General features: G+C 48.3%; 1 protein-coding gene across 7 annotated transcripts in view; it reads left to right on the forward strand.

Moving 5' to 3' along the window:
- Positions 1 to 2755: 2755 nt before the first annotated feature.
- Positions 2756 to 22511, forward strand: part of ATP6V1C2 (ATPase H+ transporting V1 subunit C2) — a 52260-nt gene continuing 32504 nt past the window's right edge. For 6 of the 7 annotated variants that reach the window (XR_012379626.1, XM_073896997.1, XM_073897002.1 and 3 more), the window contains exons 1-3: positions 2756 to 2862; positions 4037 to 4191; positions 6745 to 6812. Coding sequence is in view for 6 of the 7 variants with exons in the window: in XM_073896997.1 (XP_073753098.1) it covers positions 4063 to 4191; positions 6745 to 6812 (197 nt within the window). In the remaining variant the exon portion in view is untranslated. Of the gene's footprint in view, positions 2863 to 4036; positions 4192 to 6600; positions 6656 to 6744; positions 6813 to 22511 lie in introns of those variants that run through there. The other variant, XM_073897001.1, reaches the window with a different exon arrangement.

Consider the following 22511-nt stretch of genomic DNA (forward strand, 5'->3'; position numbering starts at 1 on the left):
ACTGTTCCATCTTGCACAGACTTCAGCTGGCTCAATCCATAACCCGTGCCAACTGCGGTGACATTTCTGGACTATGTAGCCAAAGCCAAATTCATAATAACCTGGAGATGATTCCAGGTTGATAGCATTTCCTCCCTCGCTTTTATTCCCAGGAAGAGATCGTGTTCTTTATAACCTGGGTTCTTTCGGGGTGTGTCTCTGAAGCACTTTCCATAACCTACGGGTATTTTCGAAGCAGGGGTCAAGGCGCATAAACTTGCAGTCACTTAGGTGGAGATTTCAGAGACTTTGGGAGTGTGCGGACAGTTGGAGGAACTGAACACGGGCTGTTAAATGCGGCTTCGGGGCTGATATATGAAAAGGAACCACTTTCCTTATAGGGTGGGAATGCTGTTTTGTATTCTCCAGCTAAACCAAGGGACGAGGCTCCAAGACTTTTGGTGAATTTCTCCTTATTTCTCTGTGTTAAAGGTTGATTGATTATAGGGAAACTTGACAGAATAACACAAGTCCATTCAAAACTGATGAGTACAGATGTTGCCTTTGAAAACCGCAAATCGAAAGAACCTTGGGGCAAGACAGTGCTGTTTTCATCCTCTCTCTCCCTCCCTCCCTCTCTCTGTTTTTTTTTTTTTTCCTTTTAAGATGTAAGTTGTCCAACAAGATCTCTTTATTTGACTTTGAAATCAAATATATCTGACTCCAGTTCTGAGCTGGGTAAATTGCTGATGACATTGGATTATCCTTCACTGATAAGATAGGCTTGATAATTTTTTGATCTTTAAAAAAGAGTCAACAGAAGGATGCCAAACCTTATGAATAATATCTAATCTCAATCCTGCCCCAAAGTCTAAGTCTGTATATATGAATACGCATTAAAAAGTAACAGAGAGATGTTAACATGGTTATTTTCAGACTGTTGGAAAAAATTCCGTTTTCCAAATCCTCTATAAAGCAGCACAGAATTACCTTTATAAGCAGAAAAAAGTTAGTTGAAACAAGCCAAGCGATTACAAATTCCAGTCTGTAACAAGAAGCCCAAGATGTACGATAATCAGAAAGATTTTAGATTTTGAGTAGGAAGATTCTAAGTAAGACAAGGAACACGGTAGGTCCTCAATAACTTCTTAATCGGATGTCCAGATGTTATTTTGTGTCCAACTCTTATTTCATGAAACAAGCTTGTTAGAGGAAGCCATATTTATAGAAGGAATGGTGCCATCAGCAAAGTCGGGGATACTTCTAAATGGGTTGCCCAACGTCTGAGAAACCAGGGCGATGGTTTGGATTATTGAAGAAAAACATTGACTGAAACAGAAAGCACACATTCTCCCACGGGCTGGCTGGGAACAGGGCAAGGGACCCTTGGATCCCAGGCCTAAGTCCCCCTCATGGCTCTGCCATTAACCAGCGACATAACACCCAGCAATTCATGTAACTTCTGGAACATCCCTACTACCCTTGTTTGTAAATGCGTTTGCGCCCAGCTCTATGATTCCGTTTGGCCTAGCTGGAAAGAAAGTACCTGACATTACTGGGTCAGGTACAAGATTGAAGACCCTGGGTTCAAGGTCCAACCAGGCCACTCCTTTGCTGGAATTACCATTTTTACCTCCCTGTGCACACCGAGTTTCCTCATCCCTTGGTTTCAGGTGTCCTCCCTCAGGAAGATGTTGCAAGGACTGACTAATGCCCATAAGTGTCCCAATAACGATGATGCACCATGCAGGTGCTGGGAGTTCCAAACTGCTAATTCCGAACCCACAATAGGATTGCAGTGTGACATGTTGTGACCTTTACAAGCCACCATTCTGTGCTGCATCTGAGCCTTCTCATCCCAGCATCTGGAGTTCTCCCTTACCTTTCTTTCCAAATTCCGAAAGCATTCCCAGCAATTAGGTTGATAGTCTGACTAGTTTCATCTAATAAGGGGGAGCTCATTTCTCAAGGAATTCCTCAATACCCCCCCACCCAAGATAATTCTGAGATTTTTATCTTTCCCAGAAACCACTGAAAACATTGTCCACAGGGAAGGATACACTCACGTTTCCTCCTCTTACTCCGGAGAAAATGAATTCTCAAGAGTTTTTGTCTTTTCACATTCCCAGGTTAATTTCTGGGTTTCCCTCTCTTTTTTTTTTCAAACAGCAGGGATCATGAACCCGCATCGCGGTAGTGAGACACTACATTTTAAATCCCTCCTATAGCCAGGGCAGTTTTGAAGGGGGGTAAGGTGAGGTGGGCGCGTGGGACCCTGGAGAGTTTCCTCGGCAACCCGGGCAAGCGCACGCCCACGAGGACAGGAAGGCTTGCTTGGTCCTCTGCCCGGGTGAGTTCTGAAAACATAGGTGGACCTGTTGCGCTTCTTCCCACAGATCAGTCCTTTCGCCCGATGATTCCCGAGCCCCCGCGCCGGGTCACCGCAGGGTGGGGGTGGAGAGCGAGGCGGCGGCCGCGGGGGGCGGGCGTCCCGGTCCGGAGTACCTCGCCTCGCCCGCTCCTCTCGGTCGTCCACGTCCGGTGTGCCCCGCCACGTTGTGGGCTGGAGACACCCCGTCCCCCCGCCCGATGCTCCCCAGAATCCCGCCGGCACCCACCCCGCGGGTGGACCCAGTGCCCGCGCGGCGCCCGGACGCGCGGCGGCCGCAGCCCGGACACGGACCCCGGGGCCAGCCACGGCGGGAGGCGGGCGGCCCGGTATGCAAATGACCGAGGGGCGGGCGGGGGCCGCCTTCCCGCTCGGAATAAAAGGCCGGGGCGGGGCGCCGGGCAGAAGCCGCTGCCTCCCGGGAGCCGGCCGTGCGCTCCGCTTCTGCGCTCGCCCGCCGCCCGCCCGCCCGCCCGCGCGGCCGCCGGCTCCCGGTAAGCACGCGCCGCGGGGTCGGGGACGCGGGGCGGCGGCGGGAGAGGCGCGAGCCGGGGGCCAGCCAGCGCAAGCCACGCCGCGCGCCCCGGTCCCAGCTTCGCCTCGGCCCACGCGCGCCGTCCCGGGCCGCGCTTTCCTCTTGGGAACCAGGGACCCGGCGCCCCCGCGGCGCCCTCCCGGGGCCGGGCAAGTGGTATCTCCCCAGCTTCTGCGCGTGGGGCCAGTTTGTCCCCAGGCCATCAGCAGTCGAGACCGAGAGGAACTGCGTTGGTAGTGCGCGGGATTGGGAGGGACTAAGGGAGTCGTCAAAAAGCAAAGCTTCCAGGACGGGCCTCTGGCTGTCACCCTGTTTTCCCCCTTAGCCGTCGGAGGCGCTTTGCGAGGCGCAGGGAAGGGAGGAACGGGCGGAGGGGGAGAGAGGTGTGGGTGTGTGCACGTTTGAATGAGCAGAACTAATCGCCTTTGGAAGCTGCAGACGCTGGACAGACACTGCCAGGCCCAGCACGTTACCCACCTCTGCAGAGTGGACACCTGGTCTTATGGAAAAAGGACTTCAGTAGTCATCCCACTACCTTTTTTTCTTCTTATTTGGAAAAAAGAGGCGTTCTTCTGAAGTCTGTTTTTAAGGCTAGCACTATTCTCAAGGTTGGTCAGTTAAGATCGGGGGTTTGTCCGAGGGCCGGTTGTGAAATTGCTTCCTTGTCTCATTCCTGCCTTCACCCCATCCTGCATCCCGGACAGTACAACGTGGAAAGGAAGAAACTATTTCAGAGGGCCCCATGCCGGGCTTGCTGTGCTCCCCTCCCCCATTTGCATTGTGGTGTCAGGAGAGGGGGGAAGTCAAAGGGACAGCAATCTGGTTCTCCCCAACCGTCTCCCCCAACCCTTAAAACCGGTCAGAACCACCGTATGGATGGCTTGGGAGTCTTTGTGGAGCCCTGAGGGCTTTCAGAGTTGAGATAAGAAACAGCACGTTGCTTTGTGCATATGGTGTCCTTGGAGCTAGAGAATCTGAATTGGAAGGTCAAAGGGGCAAAGAATGGAAAACGGTAAAAGCAACACATCCTGGAGAGGATTAATTCTGAGGGAAGGGAGTGGTGAAGGAGTAGAGATACTTGACACTTGTCTCCTCCTTTTTCTGTTTGTGTATGTTGCTGTGGTTCTGGTCAGTAACTGGATAAAAGAAGGTGGGAAGCATGTCGGAGTTTTGGTTAATTTCTGCCCCTGGTGATCAGGAGAACTTACAAGCTCTGGAGAGGATGAACACCGTAACCTCCAAGTCCAACCTGTCTTACAACACCAAATTCTCGATTCCTGACTTCAAGGTAAAATGCTGGAGAGAATGAAGGAGGTGATGGGTTGCGGTGGGTGGGTGTGTTCCGGGAAGCCATGGAGAAAATAACAGGGCAAAGACAGCAGTGCTGAGGATCAGCCTGGGGGTGAGGATGCGCAGGGCAAGTCAGTGGTCTGGATGGGACTTGACGCCATAGCCCAGTTAGTTGTGGTTCCTCTGGACTTACAGACACAGGGCAGGATGAACAGGGAGAGATGGGTGTGGTGGGTAGCAGTGTCCTCAAAAAGTGGGAAGAGCATTTTACACACCTGTGCCCTTGTGAGTTGTAGGATCCCTCGTGTTTTGTCTTTGACATCTAAGGCAACCAACAATACAGTTTAAATGTGCAGGTTTGGAGAGCTTCAGCGTCGGTAATACTCTTTACCTGGAGCAGGGTGGGAAATTCCAGATCCCTCTGGTACTGGTGGGGAGGCAGGAAGGAAATTTAATGATAAGTGGGCGGATGGCAGAAAGAGATATGACAGGAAAGAGATAGGAGTCTAAGGGCTCTCGCAGGGGAGAACAAAGTTAAAATGAAACAAATGTGAAAGAGGAGCAAGGTGTGTACAGTCTTTTTGCTTCAGAATAGTCGAATTTTTGCGGTGCTTCCTAAGATTGCAAGTTCCTAAAAGGAAGAAGCTTGAGGCATTTTTCGATGACACCTGTGCAGATGCATTGTGGGTGCTAGAGGGATGGCCCCACCCAACTGCCCAGAGGCCCCTCTTGTAGCAAACTGCCATATAATCTTTCAAACCTCAGTCCGCCCCTGTGCCCTAAGAGCTGCGCCATCAGCACCATAGTGATGCTACTCTGTTTGCTAGTGCTCATTGAGCGGTACGTTGGGGGGCCAGGCCCTTCAAACGCATAATCTCGAATCTTTACCAATCCCATGTGATAGATCAGGAAGGGCGGAGAAAGGAGACCAGGGCTGCAGATCCGGTAAGTTACGGCAGCACTGGTTTCTGAACCCATATGTTGCTGCCTGTTTCATACCTGCCCCTGTTTGTCTGGTGACCCCCGCTGTGAGGGTTAGGGAATCAGTGTGGACTCACCGCTCTGTGTAAGGCAGCTTGTTAGATGGGAGGGAGCAAACAGAAGAGACAGGTCCCTCGCCAAAAGATGCTTAACAACAAGTTACTTGAAAAGAAGCAACTTCACGTATTAGAGATAACCGGGCCTCATCATTTCCTAATTACCTTTTCTTTCTTTTTTAAGGTTTTACTTACTTATTTGACAGAGACACAGCGAGAGAGGGATCACAAGCAGGGGGAGTGGGAGAGGGAGAAGCAGGCCTCCTGCCGAGCAGGGAGCCCGATGCGGGGCTCTATCCCCAGGACCCTGGGATCATGACCTGAGCCGAAGGCAGACACTTAACTGAGCCACCCAGGCGCCCCCCTAATTACCTTTCTTAAAGTATTTTTTTAAAAAGTATTCTTGGGGCGCCTGGGTGGCTCAGTTGGTTGAGCGACTGCCTTCGGCTCGGGTCATGATCCTGGAGTCCCGGGATCGAGTCCCGCATCGGGCCAGGGGTTCTGCTTCTCCCTCTGACTCTCTTCCCTCTCGTGCTCTCTGTCTCTCATTCTCTCTCTCTCTCTCAAATAAATAAATAAAATAAAATCTTTAAAAAAAAATAAGATGTTAAAAAGTATTCTTTTATGAGAGTATAGTTGACACACAGTGTTAATGCTGATTACTTTTTAATGTCTGATTGGTGGTTGGTGACGCGAAAACAAAGCCTTTCCTTCTGGTTCTGGGGACTAGCTCTTTAAATACAGTTTTAGACTCTGTCATACTTGTCACATTAAGAAGCGGATCGGTACAAGTAATCTGAAAAGAAGAGGACTCGCGTGAATGATGAGGTGGGAGGGAGCGCTGACCCTCTGAGCCTGCAAGATTGTTGTTAGTAATAGCAAAGGAGAACAGAGACGGATTGTTGGACATCTTGGGGGAGAAAGGCTTTAGAAACAGCAATTTTTTTTTTTAATGATTTTATTTGGAGGGGAGAGGAGGGGATGGAGTAGAGGGGGAGGGAGGGACATAGGCAGAGGGAGAAGCAGGCTCCTTGGCTCCTTGTTGAGCAGGGAGCCCAGTGTGGGGCTCATCCTGGGACCCTAGAATCATGACCTGAGCCAAAGGCAGATGTTTGACTGACTGAGCCACCCAGGTGCCCCAGAAATGGCAGCTTCTTTGACTTGCTTTCTGGTACATCTCCTCAGCTATGGGGATTACTCACATGACTGGCAGACCGCCATTCTAAGAAGAAAATGAGCTGGGATCTCACAATGACGCGGTGGTCACTCCTTCCTATGGCAGAAATAGGACAGTTTATCCTGCTGGCAAAAATAATGATGATGATAATAATAATAACTTAGAAAATATCCCCAATCCACTCTCTCAACAGCTCTTTCCATTTTCCAGTTTGGCCATTGACCAAGAATAACTAAGGAGAGATGGAGGTTAGAGAACTCCTTGCACTGCTGCTGAAAGTGACCTACGCTTCTCTGCCATAAAGCGTGAGCCTCTAACTTCTTCATGATCTTTCTAGGTGGGGACCTTGGATTCCCTTGTTGGCCTCTCCGATGAGCTGGGGAAACTCGATACCTTTGCTGAAAGGTAAACTATTTCTTATTTACTGCATACAAGTGAGAATTGGACATTGTTGTCAAAGGACACAGTGCTCTTGCTTTGGCTGAACCCGTGTGTGTCCAAACCTGGTCCTAGAAGTCACATGAGGGCACCGGGTCCGCAGCAGCACATGCCGTCCCTCAAGTAGTTTGTTTGTTTGTTTTTTCCCCCCCGCTGGAGGCAGCGTTTTTTAGGGGGCTGCCTTCAAAATGAAGAGGACTCTGGCATAAGGTACTGAAACTTTTAGAAAAATAATTGATGCCATTTCCCCCCAGGCTTTTACATTTTAAGGTTCTTTGTTTGGTTTTGTGTTTGTAAAAGATTCGAAGTGCAGACAGAAGGCTATCAATGACAAGAAGTTTCCCTCTCGTCTGGTTTCCGCTTTCCTGTTCCCTCACCTTCCCTCTCTTGTGGCAACATTATTACCATTTTGGGGGCACCTTCTGGAGACAGCCGGTACATGTATCATGGAGTATGAATATATTTTGAAAAGTAGGTTTACACAAATGATAGCATATATCCTGCACCTTCATTTTTTTCACCTATTCATGTATCTTAGAGATAGTTTGGTGTCAGTCCATCACTGAGCTTCTCTACTGGGCTGTATTTGCTTGAATAGAGGTGCCCTGATGTACTAGTATTTCCCTGTTGATGGACATTTAAGTTTTCTAGTCTTTTGCTATTACAAACAAGCTGCAATGATGGTCCTTTCTTCTACTTCTTTGTGCAGTTGTGAGAGTGGGATCATTACACGTTGAAATGCTGGGTCAAAGAGTATTCAGTGTAAACTTGTACAGATATGCCCACATCACCTCTCCAAGGAATTATTCCTATTCACATTCCCACCAAAAGTGTGTGTATGAGGACAGTTTAAAGTCTTAAAGTCATTTATTTTTTTAATTGTTACAAATCTGGTACATAATCACTGGAAAATACAGATGGACCTTAGAAAAGCATGAAAAAGAAAATACAAATCACCAGTAATTACACCACTCAGAGAATGCCACTGGGATATTATGTTGTATTTGCAGTAGATACATCCAGTTTTTTGTCTACACATACTCATGCATGCATATATGGATAATGGTGACATCATGTTATACATATTTTATTATTATTTTTAAAGATTTTACTTATTTATTTGACAGAGAGTGACACAGCGAGAGAGGGAACACAAGCAGGGGGACTGGGAGAGGGAGAAGCAGACCTCCCGCCGAGCAGGGAGCCCGATGCGGGGCTCGATCCCAGGACCCCGGGATCATGACCTGAGCTGAAGGCAGGCGCTTCATGACTGAGCCACCCAGGCGCCCCATGTTATACATATTTTATAACTTGCTTTTCTCTTCATATCTTTTTTTAAAGATTATTTATTTATCTGAGAGAGAGCAAGAGCGTGAGCGGAGTAGGGGCAGAGGGAGAGGGGAGAGAGAATCCCAAGCAGCCTCCATGCGCAGCACTCAGGAAAAGCAGCAGTAGAGGAGGTCCCGAGAAATCTTCAAACACCCAAAGATAGAAACAGCACTCACTTCACACATGAAAAGGCAAATGTTCAGGCCCCACCTCAGACCGAACCAGAAATTCTGGAGGTGGAGTCCCGTAATGTATTTTTTTTATGGCGGAGAGAGGCGGAGAGAGAATCTGAAGCTAGCTCTATGCCCCGTGCGGAGCCCAACTCGGGGCTCCATCTCATGACCCTGAGATCATGACCTGAGCTGAAAGCAAGAGTCAGACGCTCTTGGTTGACTGAGCCACCCAGGCGCCCCTCTCTTCATCTTTTATACTTTGGATCTCACCATTGACTGTTCTACTATAATGTTATACCACAGGGATTTGCCATAATTTATCTGGGTGTTTTAAAATAATAACCCCCCGTTTGGGTGCAACTGAAAATGTCTTGTTTAACCAGTGTCCTCATTTGACTGAAACAGAATGCGGAGGGAGTAAATGAGCAAAACAGTCCAGGCAGGCCAGGTCATGACCAGGACACAGACAGACCCAGGGCCGACTGCTTGATCTTTGCCGCCTCCATAGAGGGTTTCAGATTCTCAGGGTTTGTGGACGTTGCTGTTTTTTCTTTCCAGTGCTACGGTGATACGATGTGTCACTGCCTTTTTAAAGCATTTTTATAGGCGTCCTCGTGATCGCACTTCGACGATTCTTCATCTGCAGATTGGTGCCATGAGCTAGAAATTAGGGTTTTCTGGGTTCTGTTGCTGCTTTGTTAGTGGTACTTGCTACCCGTGGGATGTTGCTCTAGCCACAGAAGGGCAGTCCTGGTCGCCAAGTCGTTGGCAGCACACCGTCTTTGAAAAACAAAACTAGGGCGCCTGGGTGGCTCAGTTGGTCGGGCGACTGCCTTCGGCTCAGGTCATGATCCTGGAGTCCCAGGATCGAGTCCCGCATCGGGCTCCCCGCTCAGCGGGGAGTCTGCTTCTCCCTCTGACCCTCTCCCCTCTCATGCTCTATCTCATTCTCTCTCTCAAATAAATAAATAAAATCTTTAAAAAAAAAAAAAGAAAGAAAAACAAAACTAACCTTCGGCTTTCTTATCTGTAAAATGGGATAATAGTGAACCCCTCTGTTGCTTTCACGGTAGAATGAAGGGGAGTAAAATCGTGTTACATCAAGTATTATCAAATCCTAGGACACGTGTTATGAAAAATCAACCTCCGAGCAAAACTGGCTTGATCCCTAAATATCAACTCCTTTCTTTGGCAGTTCTGCTCCACGGGGAGTTGGGTCTGACAGCCACGATGGAGGCCAGCCCACTGCCCTAGGCCGGAGATGGCTTTCGATTTTCTCAGCAGCCTTGACACACCACAGCATGAGGCCGTGCAGTGAGGAGCAGCAATATAGCCTTGAGAAAGTGTTTCCAGGCCTACTGCAGAAATGACAGCTAGTCAGCGTTTTACCTTCCTAGACTTTTCTAGACCCTTCTAGGTCCTTCTTTGGTACCAATTGTCTGCCCTAGTGCAGGTCCTGGAGCCTGTTTTTTATTCCCCAAAGCCGCCTCTAGCTCTAAAATTCTGTGATCCTGGATAATTACTTCCACCTTCCTTTTTCCTTTTTTTTTCTTTTTGCCTTGTTTTTGTTCATGTTCTCTTCCGTCCCTGGTGGTTGCACAGTTCGCTTGGGCAGGTGGCATAGCATGTGTTTAAGAAATAACATGAAAATGTGTGAGCAGGCAAGGTTAAGGCTATATCATTGTGAAACAGATAGAACCGATAGGAATTGAGGTGTTTTCAAAAACCAGGGCTAGGCGTGGTGAGAATGGCTATGCATTGTTTTATTTTTCCTTGTGGGTATATAATCTCAAGAGCCTTCCTACGGTGGGGGATGGGAGGGAGGAAAATCGTGTGATCTGAGCACCCCTTATTTCTAGCATTTATCTAGTCCAGGAGCCAGGGTACATTGTCTTAGGAGTTCATGCTGGAACTTGGAGTAAAACAATGGGATACGCTAACCCACGGGCTTCAGGTCATTGAAATGCCCTGCCTGATTCGTTAAAGGGGACTGGGGACTCGGGTGTTTTTAGATAAATAAATGCTAGCCGGCTATGTAGCCCAGGCAGCGCAAACCTGTCAGCACTGCTTCTGGCCAGGAGAACAGAGGAGGGGCGAGAGTTTTCAAGGTGTATTGTTTCCATATCCTTTTATTATTTATTTACTTGGGGCATTAGAGTGTTTTTCCATGTAGCTGGAAGGCAGGTTTTGGTTACTGCCTTTTTTTTTTCTTTCTTTATTCCCCATGCTGCCTTTGTTAATTTACTCTGTATTTACCCTGTAATTCGTGAACATTTGAGAAACCAAATGATTTTGTTGCCCCCCCCCACCATTATTATCACTGTTTGAGTTCTTCCCAGGGTCTTTGCTTCTTTTGCGATGCTAGTCGAAGTATTACATTTCACAGGTGCTTCAGCACTCAGATATACCCCATGGGTTCCTGGGGCACACTGGTGACTGTCACTTGCCCCTGAATACTGTACCTGGCTTGTGGAATAGTTGGTGGCTTTTCTTTACCCCTGGGGTTCCACGAAGTTGACTGAGGGTTAGCTCAAAGATGTGGATCACAGATTATATATCTGAGTGCCAATGTCTGCTTAATGATGCAGATCTTAGGGAATGAGTTCTTCTAAGGGCTTCCAAAATATATATTTTGGAATATATATTTAAAAATATAAATATAATATAATTTAATTTAAATATAATTTAAATTTAATATAATTTATAAATATATATTTAAAATATATATTTAAATATATTTTAAAAAATATAATTTAAAAAATTACCCTAGCTGCATGACATTTCTTCAGTTCATTAGACAAATAATCAGTTGAATGCCCCTTAATGCTGTGTGCCTTTCTAGACTCCTCAAAGCTGCTTGGCAGCCCTTCTGTAGGTGTTCGCTGTTCTCCTCTTAATGACTGTTTCCAACCTCCGCCTCCCTGTAAACCCCCATTAACACCTGTCATGCTGCTCAGCTCGCCCAGACTCTTCCCCCGCCGCCCCACCTCCTGCCTTCAGACCTGCTGATCTCCCCTGTCCGGGTACGCCCCCTCCTCCATGGTGCTTACTGCAATGCACGCGTGCATTTTCTTGTGGGATCATTTGCTTAAATACCAGCCTTCCAGCTAGACTCTAAGGTCCCTGAGGCTAGTCATTGGCACACTTAGATCCCTTGCACCTGTAACATTGTAGGCCCTCCAAAACCAGCTGAATGCATGAGTGGGAGAAAGAATCGAGAAATATTAGAACTGCACAGACCCTTAGAGAGCGAATCTAACGCCTTGGTGTTCCATATGAGGAACCAAACGTGCCCAGAGAGATGCGCCTAGAAAGAGCTGGAATGGCTCACGGCAGCAGAGGAAGGATAGAGCCTTGATCCAGATTTCACCAGTCATCATTATGATTTTTTTTAAATACACACATTTTAAAATGTCTTAACTCATGTCTTATTCATTGCTCAGATAATTAACATTGACATTTTACAAAGTATTTGTAAACATTTAAAAATTTAAATGGTATACAAAGGTAAAAAAAGAAAGTTGCAGTTTACCTCAGGTGTTCTCCCCATAGGCAATCCTTATGAGGGTTTTGTATAATTCTTCCTTGATAAAACAAAACAAAAAATACACATACATTCATGCTCCAGCCCTAATATTTACAAACCTTGAAAGACCTTACTAGGAGGTTATCTACTAAGCACAGGTTTGTTTGTTTGTTTGTTTTAATTTAGATAAATCCCAAGCATGTAGGACAGAACCTTTCACATGGTTGGTGCAAAGATCCTGTTGATAATTCATTTGAGATTACACTGAAATTAGGGGGGATTAACATCCTTACCATTTGGAGTATTTCCATGAGCACAGTGCATCTTTCAGTTGACTTCTTTTTCTTGTTCCTCTGGAAGAGAGCTTTCATGTTTCATTCAGCAAAGGTCCTGCACAGTATCTCATTGACTCTTCTCCCCCAAATTTTATTTTTTATGTAGTTGCTATTAGAAATGAGATCTTTTCTTGAAATGTTTACTGTTTATAAATAGGGATTTTCATGTCTTAATTTCATGACCCACAAACTTAACTGAATTCCTTATTGAAGCTAAGGTGAGAGGCCAGAGAGTCTGACTCCAGAGTCCAGAGTTAGGTTAGGATTAGGATTAGGGTTAGGGGTTAGGGGTTAGGGGTTAGGGTTAGGGTTAGGGTTAGAGAGAGTCTGGCTCTAGAGTCCTCATTTTTAACCACAATATTAAATGGGTCTGTCGTGTGACAGCGCAAAATTAGAAAGACGTATCAGTGTAAAAATGATGATGGCTTCGTAAAAAGAATTTGGAAATTTTACTCTTTTCCATATTGTTCACAAGGCATCCATTAGCCACAGGGGACTTTTGAGCACTTGAGGGGTAGCTAATTAAATGAGATGTGTAAAGTATGAAGCATCACATTTCAAAGACACAGTACCCCCCAAAATCCTAATACCTGTTGAAACAATAATATTTTGGATATTGGATTACATAAAATACATTAAAATTAATTTCACTGTTACTGTTTTTAATGTGGCTACTAGAAATTTTTATTTATTTATAAAGATTTTATTTATTTATTTATTTGACAGAGAGAGACACAGCGAGAGAGGGAGCACCAGCAGGGGGGGTGGGAGAGGGAGAAGCAGGCTTCCCGCGGAGCAGGGAGCCCGATGGGGGGCTTTATCCCAGGACCCTGGGATCGTGACCTGAGCCGAAGGCAGATGCTAATGACTGAACCACCCATGCTTGCCTATAGAAATTTTTAAATGATGTGTGGCTCAATTACATTTCTCGTAGACAGGGTTGGGCTAGAGCTCTAGACAGAGCTGCTCACACACACAGATGAACGCCCTGGGGATCTTGATAAAATGCAGATTCCGACTCAGTGGGTCTGGGCTGAGCCTGGGACTCTGCATTTCTTACAAGCTCCGCAGTTACACCTGGCATGCCACTGCCAGACCACTTAAATCAGTGGCTCTTAAACTGCAGTGTGCCTCAGAATCATCTGGAAGATTTGTTAAGAAATAGATTACTGGAGGGGCACCTGGGTGGCTCAGTCAATGTCCGACTCTTGATTTCAGCTGGGGTCATAATCTCAGGGTCGTGGGATCGAGCCCCGCATTGGGCTCCTCGCTGGGCATTGAGCCTGCTTAGGATTCTCTCTGCGCCTCTCTCCCCCATACAAAATTTAGATTACAGGACTCCACGTCCAGAATTTCTGATTCGGTAGGTCTGAGGTGGGGCTTGAACACCTGCATTTCTTGGGACCTCCCCTATTGCTGCTTTTCCTGAGGGTCCCATGGGTGCCTAGGATGGTGCATTCTCTTGTTCTCATTGTCTAGAGCTGATACGTATTTATAGGAACAACAGTTAGCAAGGATTTTCATATCTGCTCTATCCACGCTTTCATACGTGTTGCAGTTTTCCGCTCGTGCTGGAGGCACGAAGGCCATGACAGTTGTCACTCCACCAGGGCTTGTCACTTGATGGTGTGTGTGCCTCAGTCCTGTTTTCTGTGTGGAGTTGCACTCCACCCTGTTCTGGCGGCTGCCTTTCACCGAGCCCTTGTTGTGTGCCAGGCGCGGTATTAGGTGCTTCTCATTTCTCTTATTTCCTCACGAAATCTTTGCCACCGTCCTTGGAACCGGGTGAATATCCACCCATTATAAATGAGAATATTGAAGTTCCCCGAGCGAAGCTGCTTGTGCAAAGTCATGTAGCCGATGAGCGTGTCCGGTCTTAACCTGGTCTACCTGCTTCTGTCCCAGGCCTCAGCCAGGGCAGTTCACTTGCCCCCTGCCTGCCTGCCTGCATCCCTTCCTTCAGGCCCTGCTGTGACGCTCTGCTTTGCCTGAGGTGACTCAGGCCCTGACAGTCCCCCTCCCCCCACCACCCAGCTCTCCCAGCAGCTCTCACCGAACCAGAAGTCGGGCCAGCAGGGAAGGAATGTCGGTCGGCTGCTTTATATGCAGCAGGCCTGGGGTCAGGGGCAGCTGGAGGCCACTTTGTGAAATCCACAAAATAATCCTCTAGAGGCTAAATTTAGTATAAGGCACTTATTTACATCTTAGATCTTGACCAACTCCTGGGACCCATGGCTCCACCCTCGTCCAGACCTCAGCCCAACCACGTTGGTTTGCTCGGCCCTCTGTTGGCTCTTCACACCTCAACTAGATGGAAGCCACTTAGCCTTTTCTTGTTCTCAAGAGCTTAAGGGGCAGCTTTAAATGGTCCTTTTTTGGAATTGGCTTCATGTCCTAAGTGAGTATCATTCTCAGCAGACAGAGTACGTATATAGGGTCTCCTCTCTGGGGCCCCTCCCACCTCAGTTGAAGGCTCGTGGGCCCACGCACCTGCTGCTCAGGCATCTGGTGTTCCTTCCAGGCCCATGGTCCACTTGGGACTCCAGTAAGGATGGAGCCCTGTGGGCACCACCTTCCAAACTTGGCCCGTAGCCATCCACGTCTCGGCATGTCCAGAGCCACATCTTCACACCAGGCACCTCCCCCCCGCCCCCCCCGCCCCCGTCCCCGTCCCTGTATTCCTGCAACAAACTCCTCCCCCGCCAAGCCCTGCTTCCCACTGAGCCACTCTCCCCGTGGTAGCCTGAGTCGTCTTTTTCAAAACACCCCGTCACATGACTTTGGTGCTTGAAACCTTTCTGTGGCTTTTCCAGTGCCTTCCATATAGAATCCATGCTCTGGAGCCTGGCTTCCAGAGCCCTGACGAGTCGGGCCCTCAGATGCTCCTTCATGCACCACCCCCACCACCACCCTCGCTCCATCGTGCTCTGGGTCACGCTCAAACTTCCCTTGACCCAGAAGGCCCCCCCCCCACCCTTGCAGGGCGGCTTCCTTCTTGTTATCCCCATCTCAGGTTAAATGTCACCTCCTTCAGAGCGCCCTTCTCCAGCCTAGCTGTCTGCCTAGTCCTGCCAGGTCACCACCCTGTTTTGATACTTGCATTCCATATGCCACTATTTAATACTTTTCTTGTTTGTCTTTGCTTGTTTCCTATAGAATATAAGCCCCAAGAAAGCAGGTTCTGGAACAGCGCCTGACTCATAGTGGGAGCTGAGTAAACACGGACTGAATACATGTCCCTCATCTGCCCCATCAGAAGGTCACGGACCTCCTCTTTCAGCCTGTATGATCCCCTGGGAACTTAAAAAAAAAAAAGAAAATACAGGTCCTTGGGCACCACCCCCCAGGGATTCTGATTGGGCGCATCCAGGGTGGGGTCCCAGAACCTGCACTTTATTTTATTTTAATTTTCTAAAGATTTTATTTATTTATTTATTCGAGAGTGAGAGCACAGAGGTGGGGGCAGAGGGAGGGAGAAACTTAAGCAGACTCTGCTGAGCATGGAGCCTGACGCACGCAGGGCTCCATCTCAAGACCCTGAAGTCATGACCTTGAGCTGAAATCAAGAGTCGGACGCTTAACCAACTGAGCTACCCAGGCGCCCTCGGAACCTGCAGTTTTGGGGGCTCAGGGTGATTCTGAGGCAGGCAGGCTGGAGATGGCGAGGAAGGCTGCTACTGTTCAGTGAGCTCTTTACGAGTTCTGACCCCATTTAATCTTGACGTGCTTCAAGGAAGTTGATCTCCAGGCCAGGGACTCTAAATGTATATTAAAAAGTTTATAATAAAAAAATTTTTATTTACATACATCCAAGATAAAAAACAATGAGAAATCTCCCTTAATACTGTCCCCCCACCCCCTCCCGTCCCTGGTTTGACCCCTTCCCCGGCCCCTGCTCAAGAAAACCAGCGTTATGAATTGCTTGGATACATTTTCGGTGCTTCCTAATGCAAACACAAGAAAATTTCAGTATATATTTTTTTCTTTCCCCTTTTTAAATACGAAATAGTAATCCATACATGCTGTTATGTATCTTGCTTATTTCTCACTTAGCAGTATATCCTGGGAGATTTCTCCTGTTGGTTCATAAGGAGCTGTCTCTCTTTCTGAGCTACCTAGCATTCCACATGGGGGAGGCATCATAGTTTAATATTAAGCAGCCCCAGAGATGGACACTGGCTTATTTATGTTTATGAGGAAGGGAGCTGTTACCAACAGTGCTGCAGTATATAATCTTGGCACCTATACTTCGCAGGGAAGGGTGTGCAGGTGTATCTGCTTGGTGAATTCTCAGGAGCAAACTGCTGAGTCCGAGGGTCATATGCTTTTGTAATTTTGATGGATGTTGCCAGATTTCTCTGCATTGACCATTTTGCATTTCCACCCGCAATGAAGAAGAGTCTGCATTTCCCTAAACCTTTCTCTTAAAATGTGTTGTCAAATACTGGGTTTTTATGAACTTGACAGCTCAGAAATGCTACCTGGGTATAGTAGCTTTTTTTTTTTTCCATTAATGGCTCTCTTTAGACTTAAATGACAAGCAATAGATAGCAGGTTTTCAAAGTGTCCAATTTGATGAGTTTTGAAATAGACACATCAGTGAAAGCATCATCACAGTCAAGGTAATGAACATATCCCTTCCCTGCCAAAAGGTTCTTTGTGCCCCTTTGTAATCAATTTCTTTCTCACAGCTCCTCCAACACTGATAGGCTTTCTGTCACTATAAGACTGCATCTTGTAGAACATTTATACAGTTAGAATGATACAGTATATACCCTTTTTTTGGTCTGAGTTTTCCATTCCACATCATTATTTGAGGTTTACCCATGTTGTGTGTCTATTAACAGTCATTATTTACTGCTGAGTAGTATTCTGTTTCAGGGGTGAGCCCCAATTTATTTATCCATTCATCTGTTGGGGGTCATTTAGATGCCTTCCAGTTTGGGATATTTGTTTGTGTGTTTATTTGAGAGAGAGAGAGAGAGAGAGAGAGCACGCGCAAGTGTGTGATGGGGGGAAGGGGCAGAGGGAGAGGGAGAGAGAGAGAGAGAATCTCAAGCAGACTCCCCGCTGAACGTGGAACCTGTTGCGGGGCTCCATCTCACAAGCCTGAGAACATCACTCGAGCCAAAATCAAGAGTCAGACGCTCAACCAACTGTGCCAGCCAGGCACCCTGGTTTTGGCCTATTAAAAAGAAAGGTGTTATGAACATTCATGTGTACAATCTTTGTATTGACATACGTTTTAATTTCTCTTAGGTAAATACCTACCCATTGAGGCAGTTAGGGTCCTGGACACACAAAGTGTGGGTACACACATCCCTTTTGACCCTCAAATCTTTGAATTGCTTCCTGACCCCGTGGGATGGACGTGGCTTGGAGGAAGGCCACATTGGGACCTTCTAAAGCATGGGGTCCCATGTGGTCCCAGGACCTGGCCCCCTTATCATGGGCTAAACTTGGCTGTTTCAATTGCACTGAGTACTTAGTATTTTGTAGACATAGGGAATACCGAGTTGTTGTTGTTGTTTTTAAGGAAATGGCCATTCTTTTGGAAAGTTCACATGCTGGGAGATGGGGTAGATGAGTGAAGAGATCGTTTCAATCCTGTGTGATGCATGAACAAAACAAAGATGGCCTCGGACCATGCTGGCTCTGAGGAGCGCCGATCTAACACCTCCTTCCCGTCGTAGGCACGCGTCCATCCAGGCAGCATTTGCTGGGCATCTGTGTATTTTCCAAGAACCACTGTATTTTTGCTGGAGCTAGTGGTGGTACAATTAATAATTTCTCAGAGACCTGTTTGTTTTGATGGGAGTACCCAGATAAGGAAACCAACCCTTTTGACAGCATCATAAGTGATGTGCTGGAGGGAAGTTTCTAGTAAGCCCCACAAGGGCAGCTCCTGTGGTGGTTTTGTTCACCGCTATCTCCCCGTAACACCACCTGGGACGTAATGGACACAGTATGTTTTTTATTGAGTGCAAGAAGCAACATGTATTGGGCGGGGGTGTTACCCGACACTGTGTTGTGTTTGTTAGGGGTGACTTGCCACAAGGAGGGGCGCTTGGGCTGTTATAAATGGTGAGTAGCATCCAGGTGGCTCAGGATAGCCCAGGTGCCTCCAGAAGGCTGGTGCGGGGAGGGCAGGGGTGGGTGGGTCGAGGAGGAGGAGGCCGGACAGGCAGATGTACTTGGAAACTGTGCCAAGGAGCTTGAGCGTCAATATTTGAACTTCTCGGGAGACCGCTGACATAGTTAAAACACAATGGCATGCTAAACCATGTAGTTCTAGAGATTTGTCGGGTTGCCATGGGCGGCATGGATAGGAGGGGGCCAGATTAGGAGAGGCAAGGCCAGCAGAGAGGAGGCTTTCGAAGGGAACATGGAGAAAGATGGTGTGGCCTGCCTAGGACAGTGACCCAGGGCAGGGCTCGGACAGATTGTAGTAACTTTGAACATCCACCGGTGATGGAAAAGAAGGGCGCAGAGGCAAGGAACTGTGGAGAAGTGATGACATCCAGTGTAAAGGGCCAAGTCCGTCCTTGACATTCTCCTCCAGGCTGGGTCTTCACCTTCAAAGCCAAGAGAAAGGTGGGGACTTGTTTTTATTTTTTTTATTTTATTTTAGTTTTTTTAAAGATTTTATTTATTTATTTGAGAGAGAGAGAGAATGAGAGAGAGAGAGCACGAGAGAAAAGAAGTTCCGAGGGAGAAGCAGACTCCCGGCTGAGCAGGGAGCCCGATGCGGGACTCGATCCCGGGACTCCAGGATCATGACCTGAGCCAAAGGTAGTCACTTAACCAACTGAGCCACCCAGGCCGCCCCGGTGGGGGCTTGTTTTTAAAAACTAAGATACAACTCACACACTGTAATAGTTACCTCTTTGATGTGTACTATTCATTGGTCTCCATTATATTTACAAAGTAATGCAACCATCACCACCGTCTGATTCCAGAACGTGGTCATATCTCAGAAGGAACCCCCCATGCCTGTCAGTCACCACCCACTCCCTCCTCCACTACCTCCCCCACCCCTACCTCTCTACTCCACCAACCGCTGGTCATTGGCCACTCACTCTATGGATTTGCCCATTGGGGGCATTTCAGGGAAATAGAAAGCCTGGATATTTTCAGGGAAACCAAGAGAGGAAACGCCTTCCCTGCAGATTGGCCCTGAAATGTGTGTTGACGAGGCCCTAGAAGGTGATCGACTATGGGACGAGTCCTGTAGGGTTGGCTGGCAAGGCTCCACAGAAGCCCCAGCACCTCTGCAACATTGGGGAAATGTTTGCCTCAACAGTCTATTGCTTTCTTTTTCTTTTTCTTTTTTTTTTTGCAATTTGAGATAGAAGAGAGAGTGAACGACAGAGCACAAGCCGGGGGGAGAAGCTGAGGCAGAGGGAGAAACAGAATCCCCATTCTGCAGGGAGCCTGACAGGGGGCTCGATCGCAGGAGACCTGAGCCGAAGGCAGACGCTTAACCCACTGAGCCGCTCAGGTGCCCCAGCTGTCTTCTTACTTAAAAAAAAAAAAATTCTCTTGGTGCAGATAACGGATTTCAATGAGAGGTTTTAAAAAAACTAGTTATTAAATTCAGTTATTACTCTAAAATTGAGGTCTTGTTTTTGCTCCAGTCTGCTACCTAAGGGCTGTGTGCCCTCGAGTAGGTCCCCACCTCTCCTGGGTCTCCCTCCATGCCCCACGAGACGATTCTGGGTAAGTGGCTTATATTCTAGTCACCCTTCCCAGGCATGACTCTCATGTCAAGGACTTGTTTGTTTGTTTGTTTAAAAAGATTTTACTTATTTATTTGACAGAGACACAGCGAGAGCAGGAACACAAGCAGGGGGAGTGGGCGAGGGAGAAGCAGGCTTCCCGTTGAGCAGGGAGCCCGATGCGGGGCTCGATCCCAGGACCCCGGGATCATGATCTGAGCCGAAGGCAGACGCTTAACCAGCTGAGCCACCCAGGCGCCCATCATGTCAAGGACTTTTAATGGTGGGAGGGCTTCTTTCATTTTATTTCTCGTGGTAATAAAATACTTCATTCTCTTAGAGTACTACCCTGATTAATACCTTCACATAAAGCTTTAGCTTCATTTTTGGCTATGTCCTACGGTGGAATTTCTGAAAGTGGAATGACTGGTTCGAAGGATATAGGCGTATTTCAAGCTGTTTGTACATACTGCTAAGTTGTTTACGGCGAGGTGGTGAGGCAGTGCTGTTTCATCATACCCTTGTCCATGTAGCGCCTTTGAAAACTTCTGCTGGTTTACCTGGCTAAATGCAAATGATGGGTGGTTGTTTAAATGTGTATTTCCTGGCTAACCAGCAAGAGGAAGCATATTTTCAGGGGCTCACCAGCCATTTTTCGTTCTGTTTCTGTGATTTGCCTGCTCTGGCCTTTGTCCATTCATCCTCTGGGGTGGGTTGCAGGTCGCACAACTCTGGGGGCACTCTTCGCATTGTGTGCCCTGGGCCCAACTGGGTGTGAATGGGGCCCCTGCATTTGGGCGTGGTGCCCAGGCTGCTTGGGGGATTGACTTTCCTAGAAAATGCTTCAGAACTCAAATTCCAGTCGCCCTTCTGCTCCAGGTGCCCAGAGGACTGCCGCATGACCCCTAGAAGACTGCAGGACCCCAGAGCATGTCAATAACACTTAAGAACCAGGGGCCTTCCTTGTCCCCAGCCATTTAGGGACAAGGCCAGAATTCAGAGCATGGTACCTCTGTGACCAGAGCCCTCCAGAGCCGTCCAGAGAGGGGAACTGTCTCGGAGGCCTCGCTGCACCTTTATTTTTACTAAAACAAAGTCACAGGATCACAGTCCAGTCACATGTTCCTGATGACTGCTGCAAGGCATGTTGATTTCTTTGTCCTTGGGCCGAGGAGGAAGTGGAGACAAAGGAGCAGGGTGAGGTGCCCAGGGGCTCAGTGAGTCACCAGCGGGGTGGAAGCTTCTGGGCCTCACTTCTCTGGGTTCCTGTGTGGCTACAGGGGAAGGCTGGGCCGATCAGAGCCCCTCCATCTGTGGGGTGTGCTTGGGGTTTTGGTTATCCAGAGAGGGACACATTGGCTGCTGGAGTGCTGAGAGTGGTTGGTGTGGTGGAGGGAGGCTTGTGCCAGGGGCGGGGCATGGGGACGGTACTAGTTAATGTCAGGGTCACCAGCAAAGGGATCTCGGGCAAGGGTCTTGGTGTCTCTGAACCTCAGCTTCCTGAGCTCACTGTGGCCTTGCCTCGTTTGTCATTGGTTTATAGATACATACGTATATATGTACACAAAATGCTCGGGGCCCGAGGTCAGCTCACTAGGTAAAAGCTATTGTTACTCCTGCTTCCAAACCCTGTGGAAACTTCCTCTGCCCCTCCCTGCAGCCTGTGGGCCCTCTCCTCCCCAGCATGGAGTCATTTCTGAAAACCAGACCAACATCAGTCTGCTTTCACCTGAATTATCCAAAAAACCTAGGGAAGGGGGAGCCCTATGTTTCCCTTCCCGTGGATGCACTCAGGGCCTGGGAAACTGACAGCCACGCTCCCTTCATGGAGAACTGGGTGTGCGAGACAGCCCTTCTTCCCACAAGGCAAGGGCATGGGGCAGGTGGGGGACAGTCCTCGTGCCAAGGTGGGGTGCTGGGTCCACAGGGGTGCTCGGGAGGGAGGAAACACGAAGCTTTGCTGTGCATGGTTCCAGTGGGGCCACCCTTCAGGAAGAATGTCCTCTGTGCCCGGGGGCCCTGGGACAGGGGCATTCCCGTGAGTGAAGATCAGCCCGTGAGTGAAGCTCAGCCCTCTACTGTGTACGCATCATCCATCTGGGGTGGGCCTGGGCCCCTGCACGACAGATGGTCAGAAGAGCGTGGGATTGCAGGAGGACAGGAGGTAGACAGATCTCAGGGGTCCCTGTCCCACTGGGCTCTCAGCTCTTGAGCCATCCTGTGTCCCAAGGGCCCCGGGGAATGGCCCCCTTGGAGCCCAGGGTCCGAAAATCAGCAGCGCTGAGAGGTGCCCCATGGTGTTCTCAGAAAGAAAGAACAGAGCATTTTCTTTTTTTTAAAGATTTTATTTATTTATTTGAGAGAGAGAACGAGAGATAGAGAGCACGAGAGGGAAGGAAGAGGGTCAGAGGGAGAAGCAGACTCCCCGCCGAGCAGGGAGCCCGATGTGGGACTCGATCCCGGGACTCCGGGATCATGACCTGAGCCGAAGGCAGTCGCTTAACCGACTGAGCCACCCAGGTGCCCCTGAACAGAGCATTTTCATTGCACACCTGGCCACAGGCAGCCCCCCTTCCCTGACACCT

The sequence above is a fragment of the Callorhinus ursinus genome, unplaced genomic scaffold (assembly GCF_003265705.2).
Source record: "Callorhinus ursinus isolate GAN/ISIS: 27379988/994484 unplaced genomic scaffold, GSC_fseal_2.0 scaffold10, whole genome shotgun sequence".
NCBI lineage: Eukaryota > Metazoa > Chordata > Mammalia > Carnivora > Otariidae > Callorhinus > Callorhinus ursinus.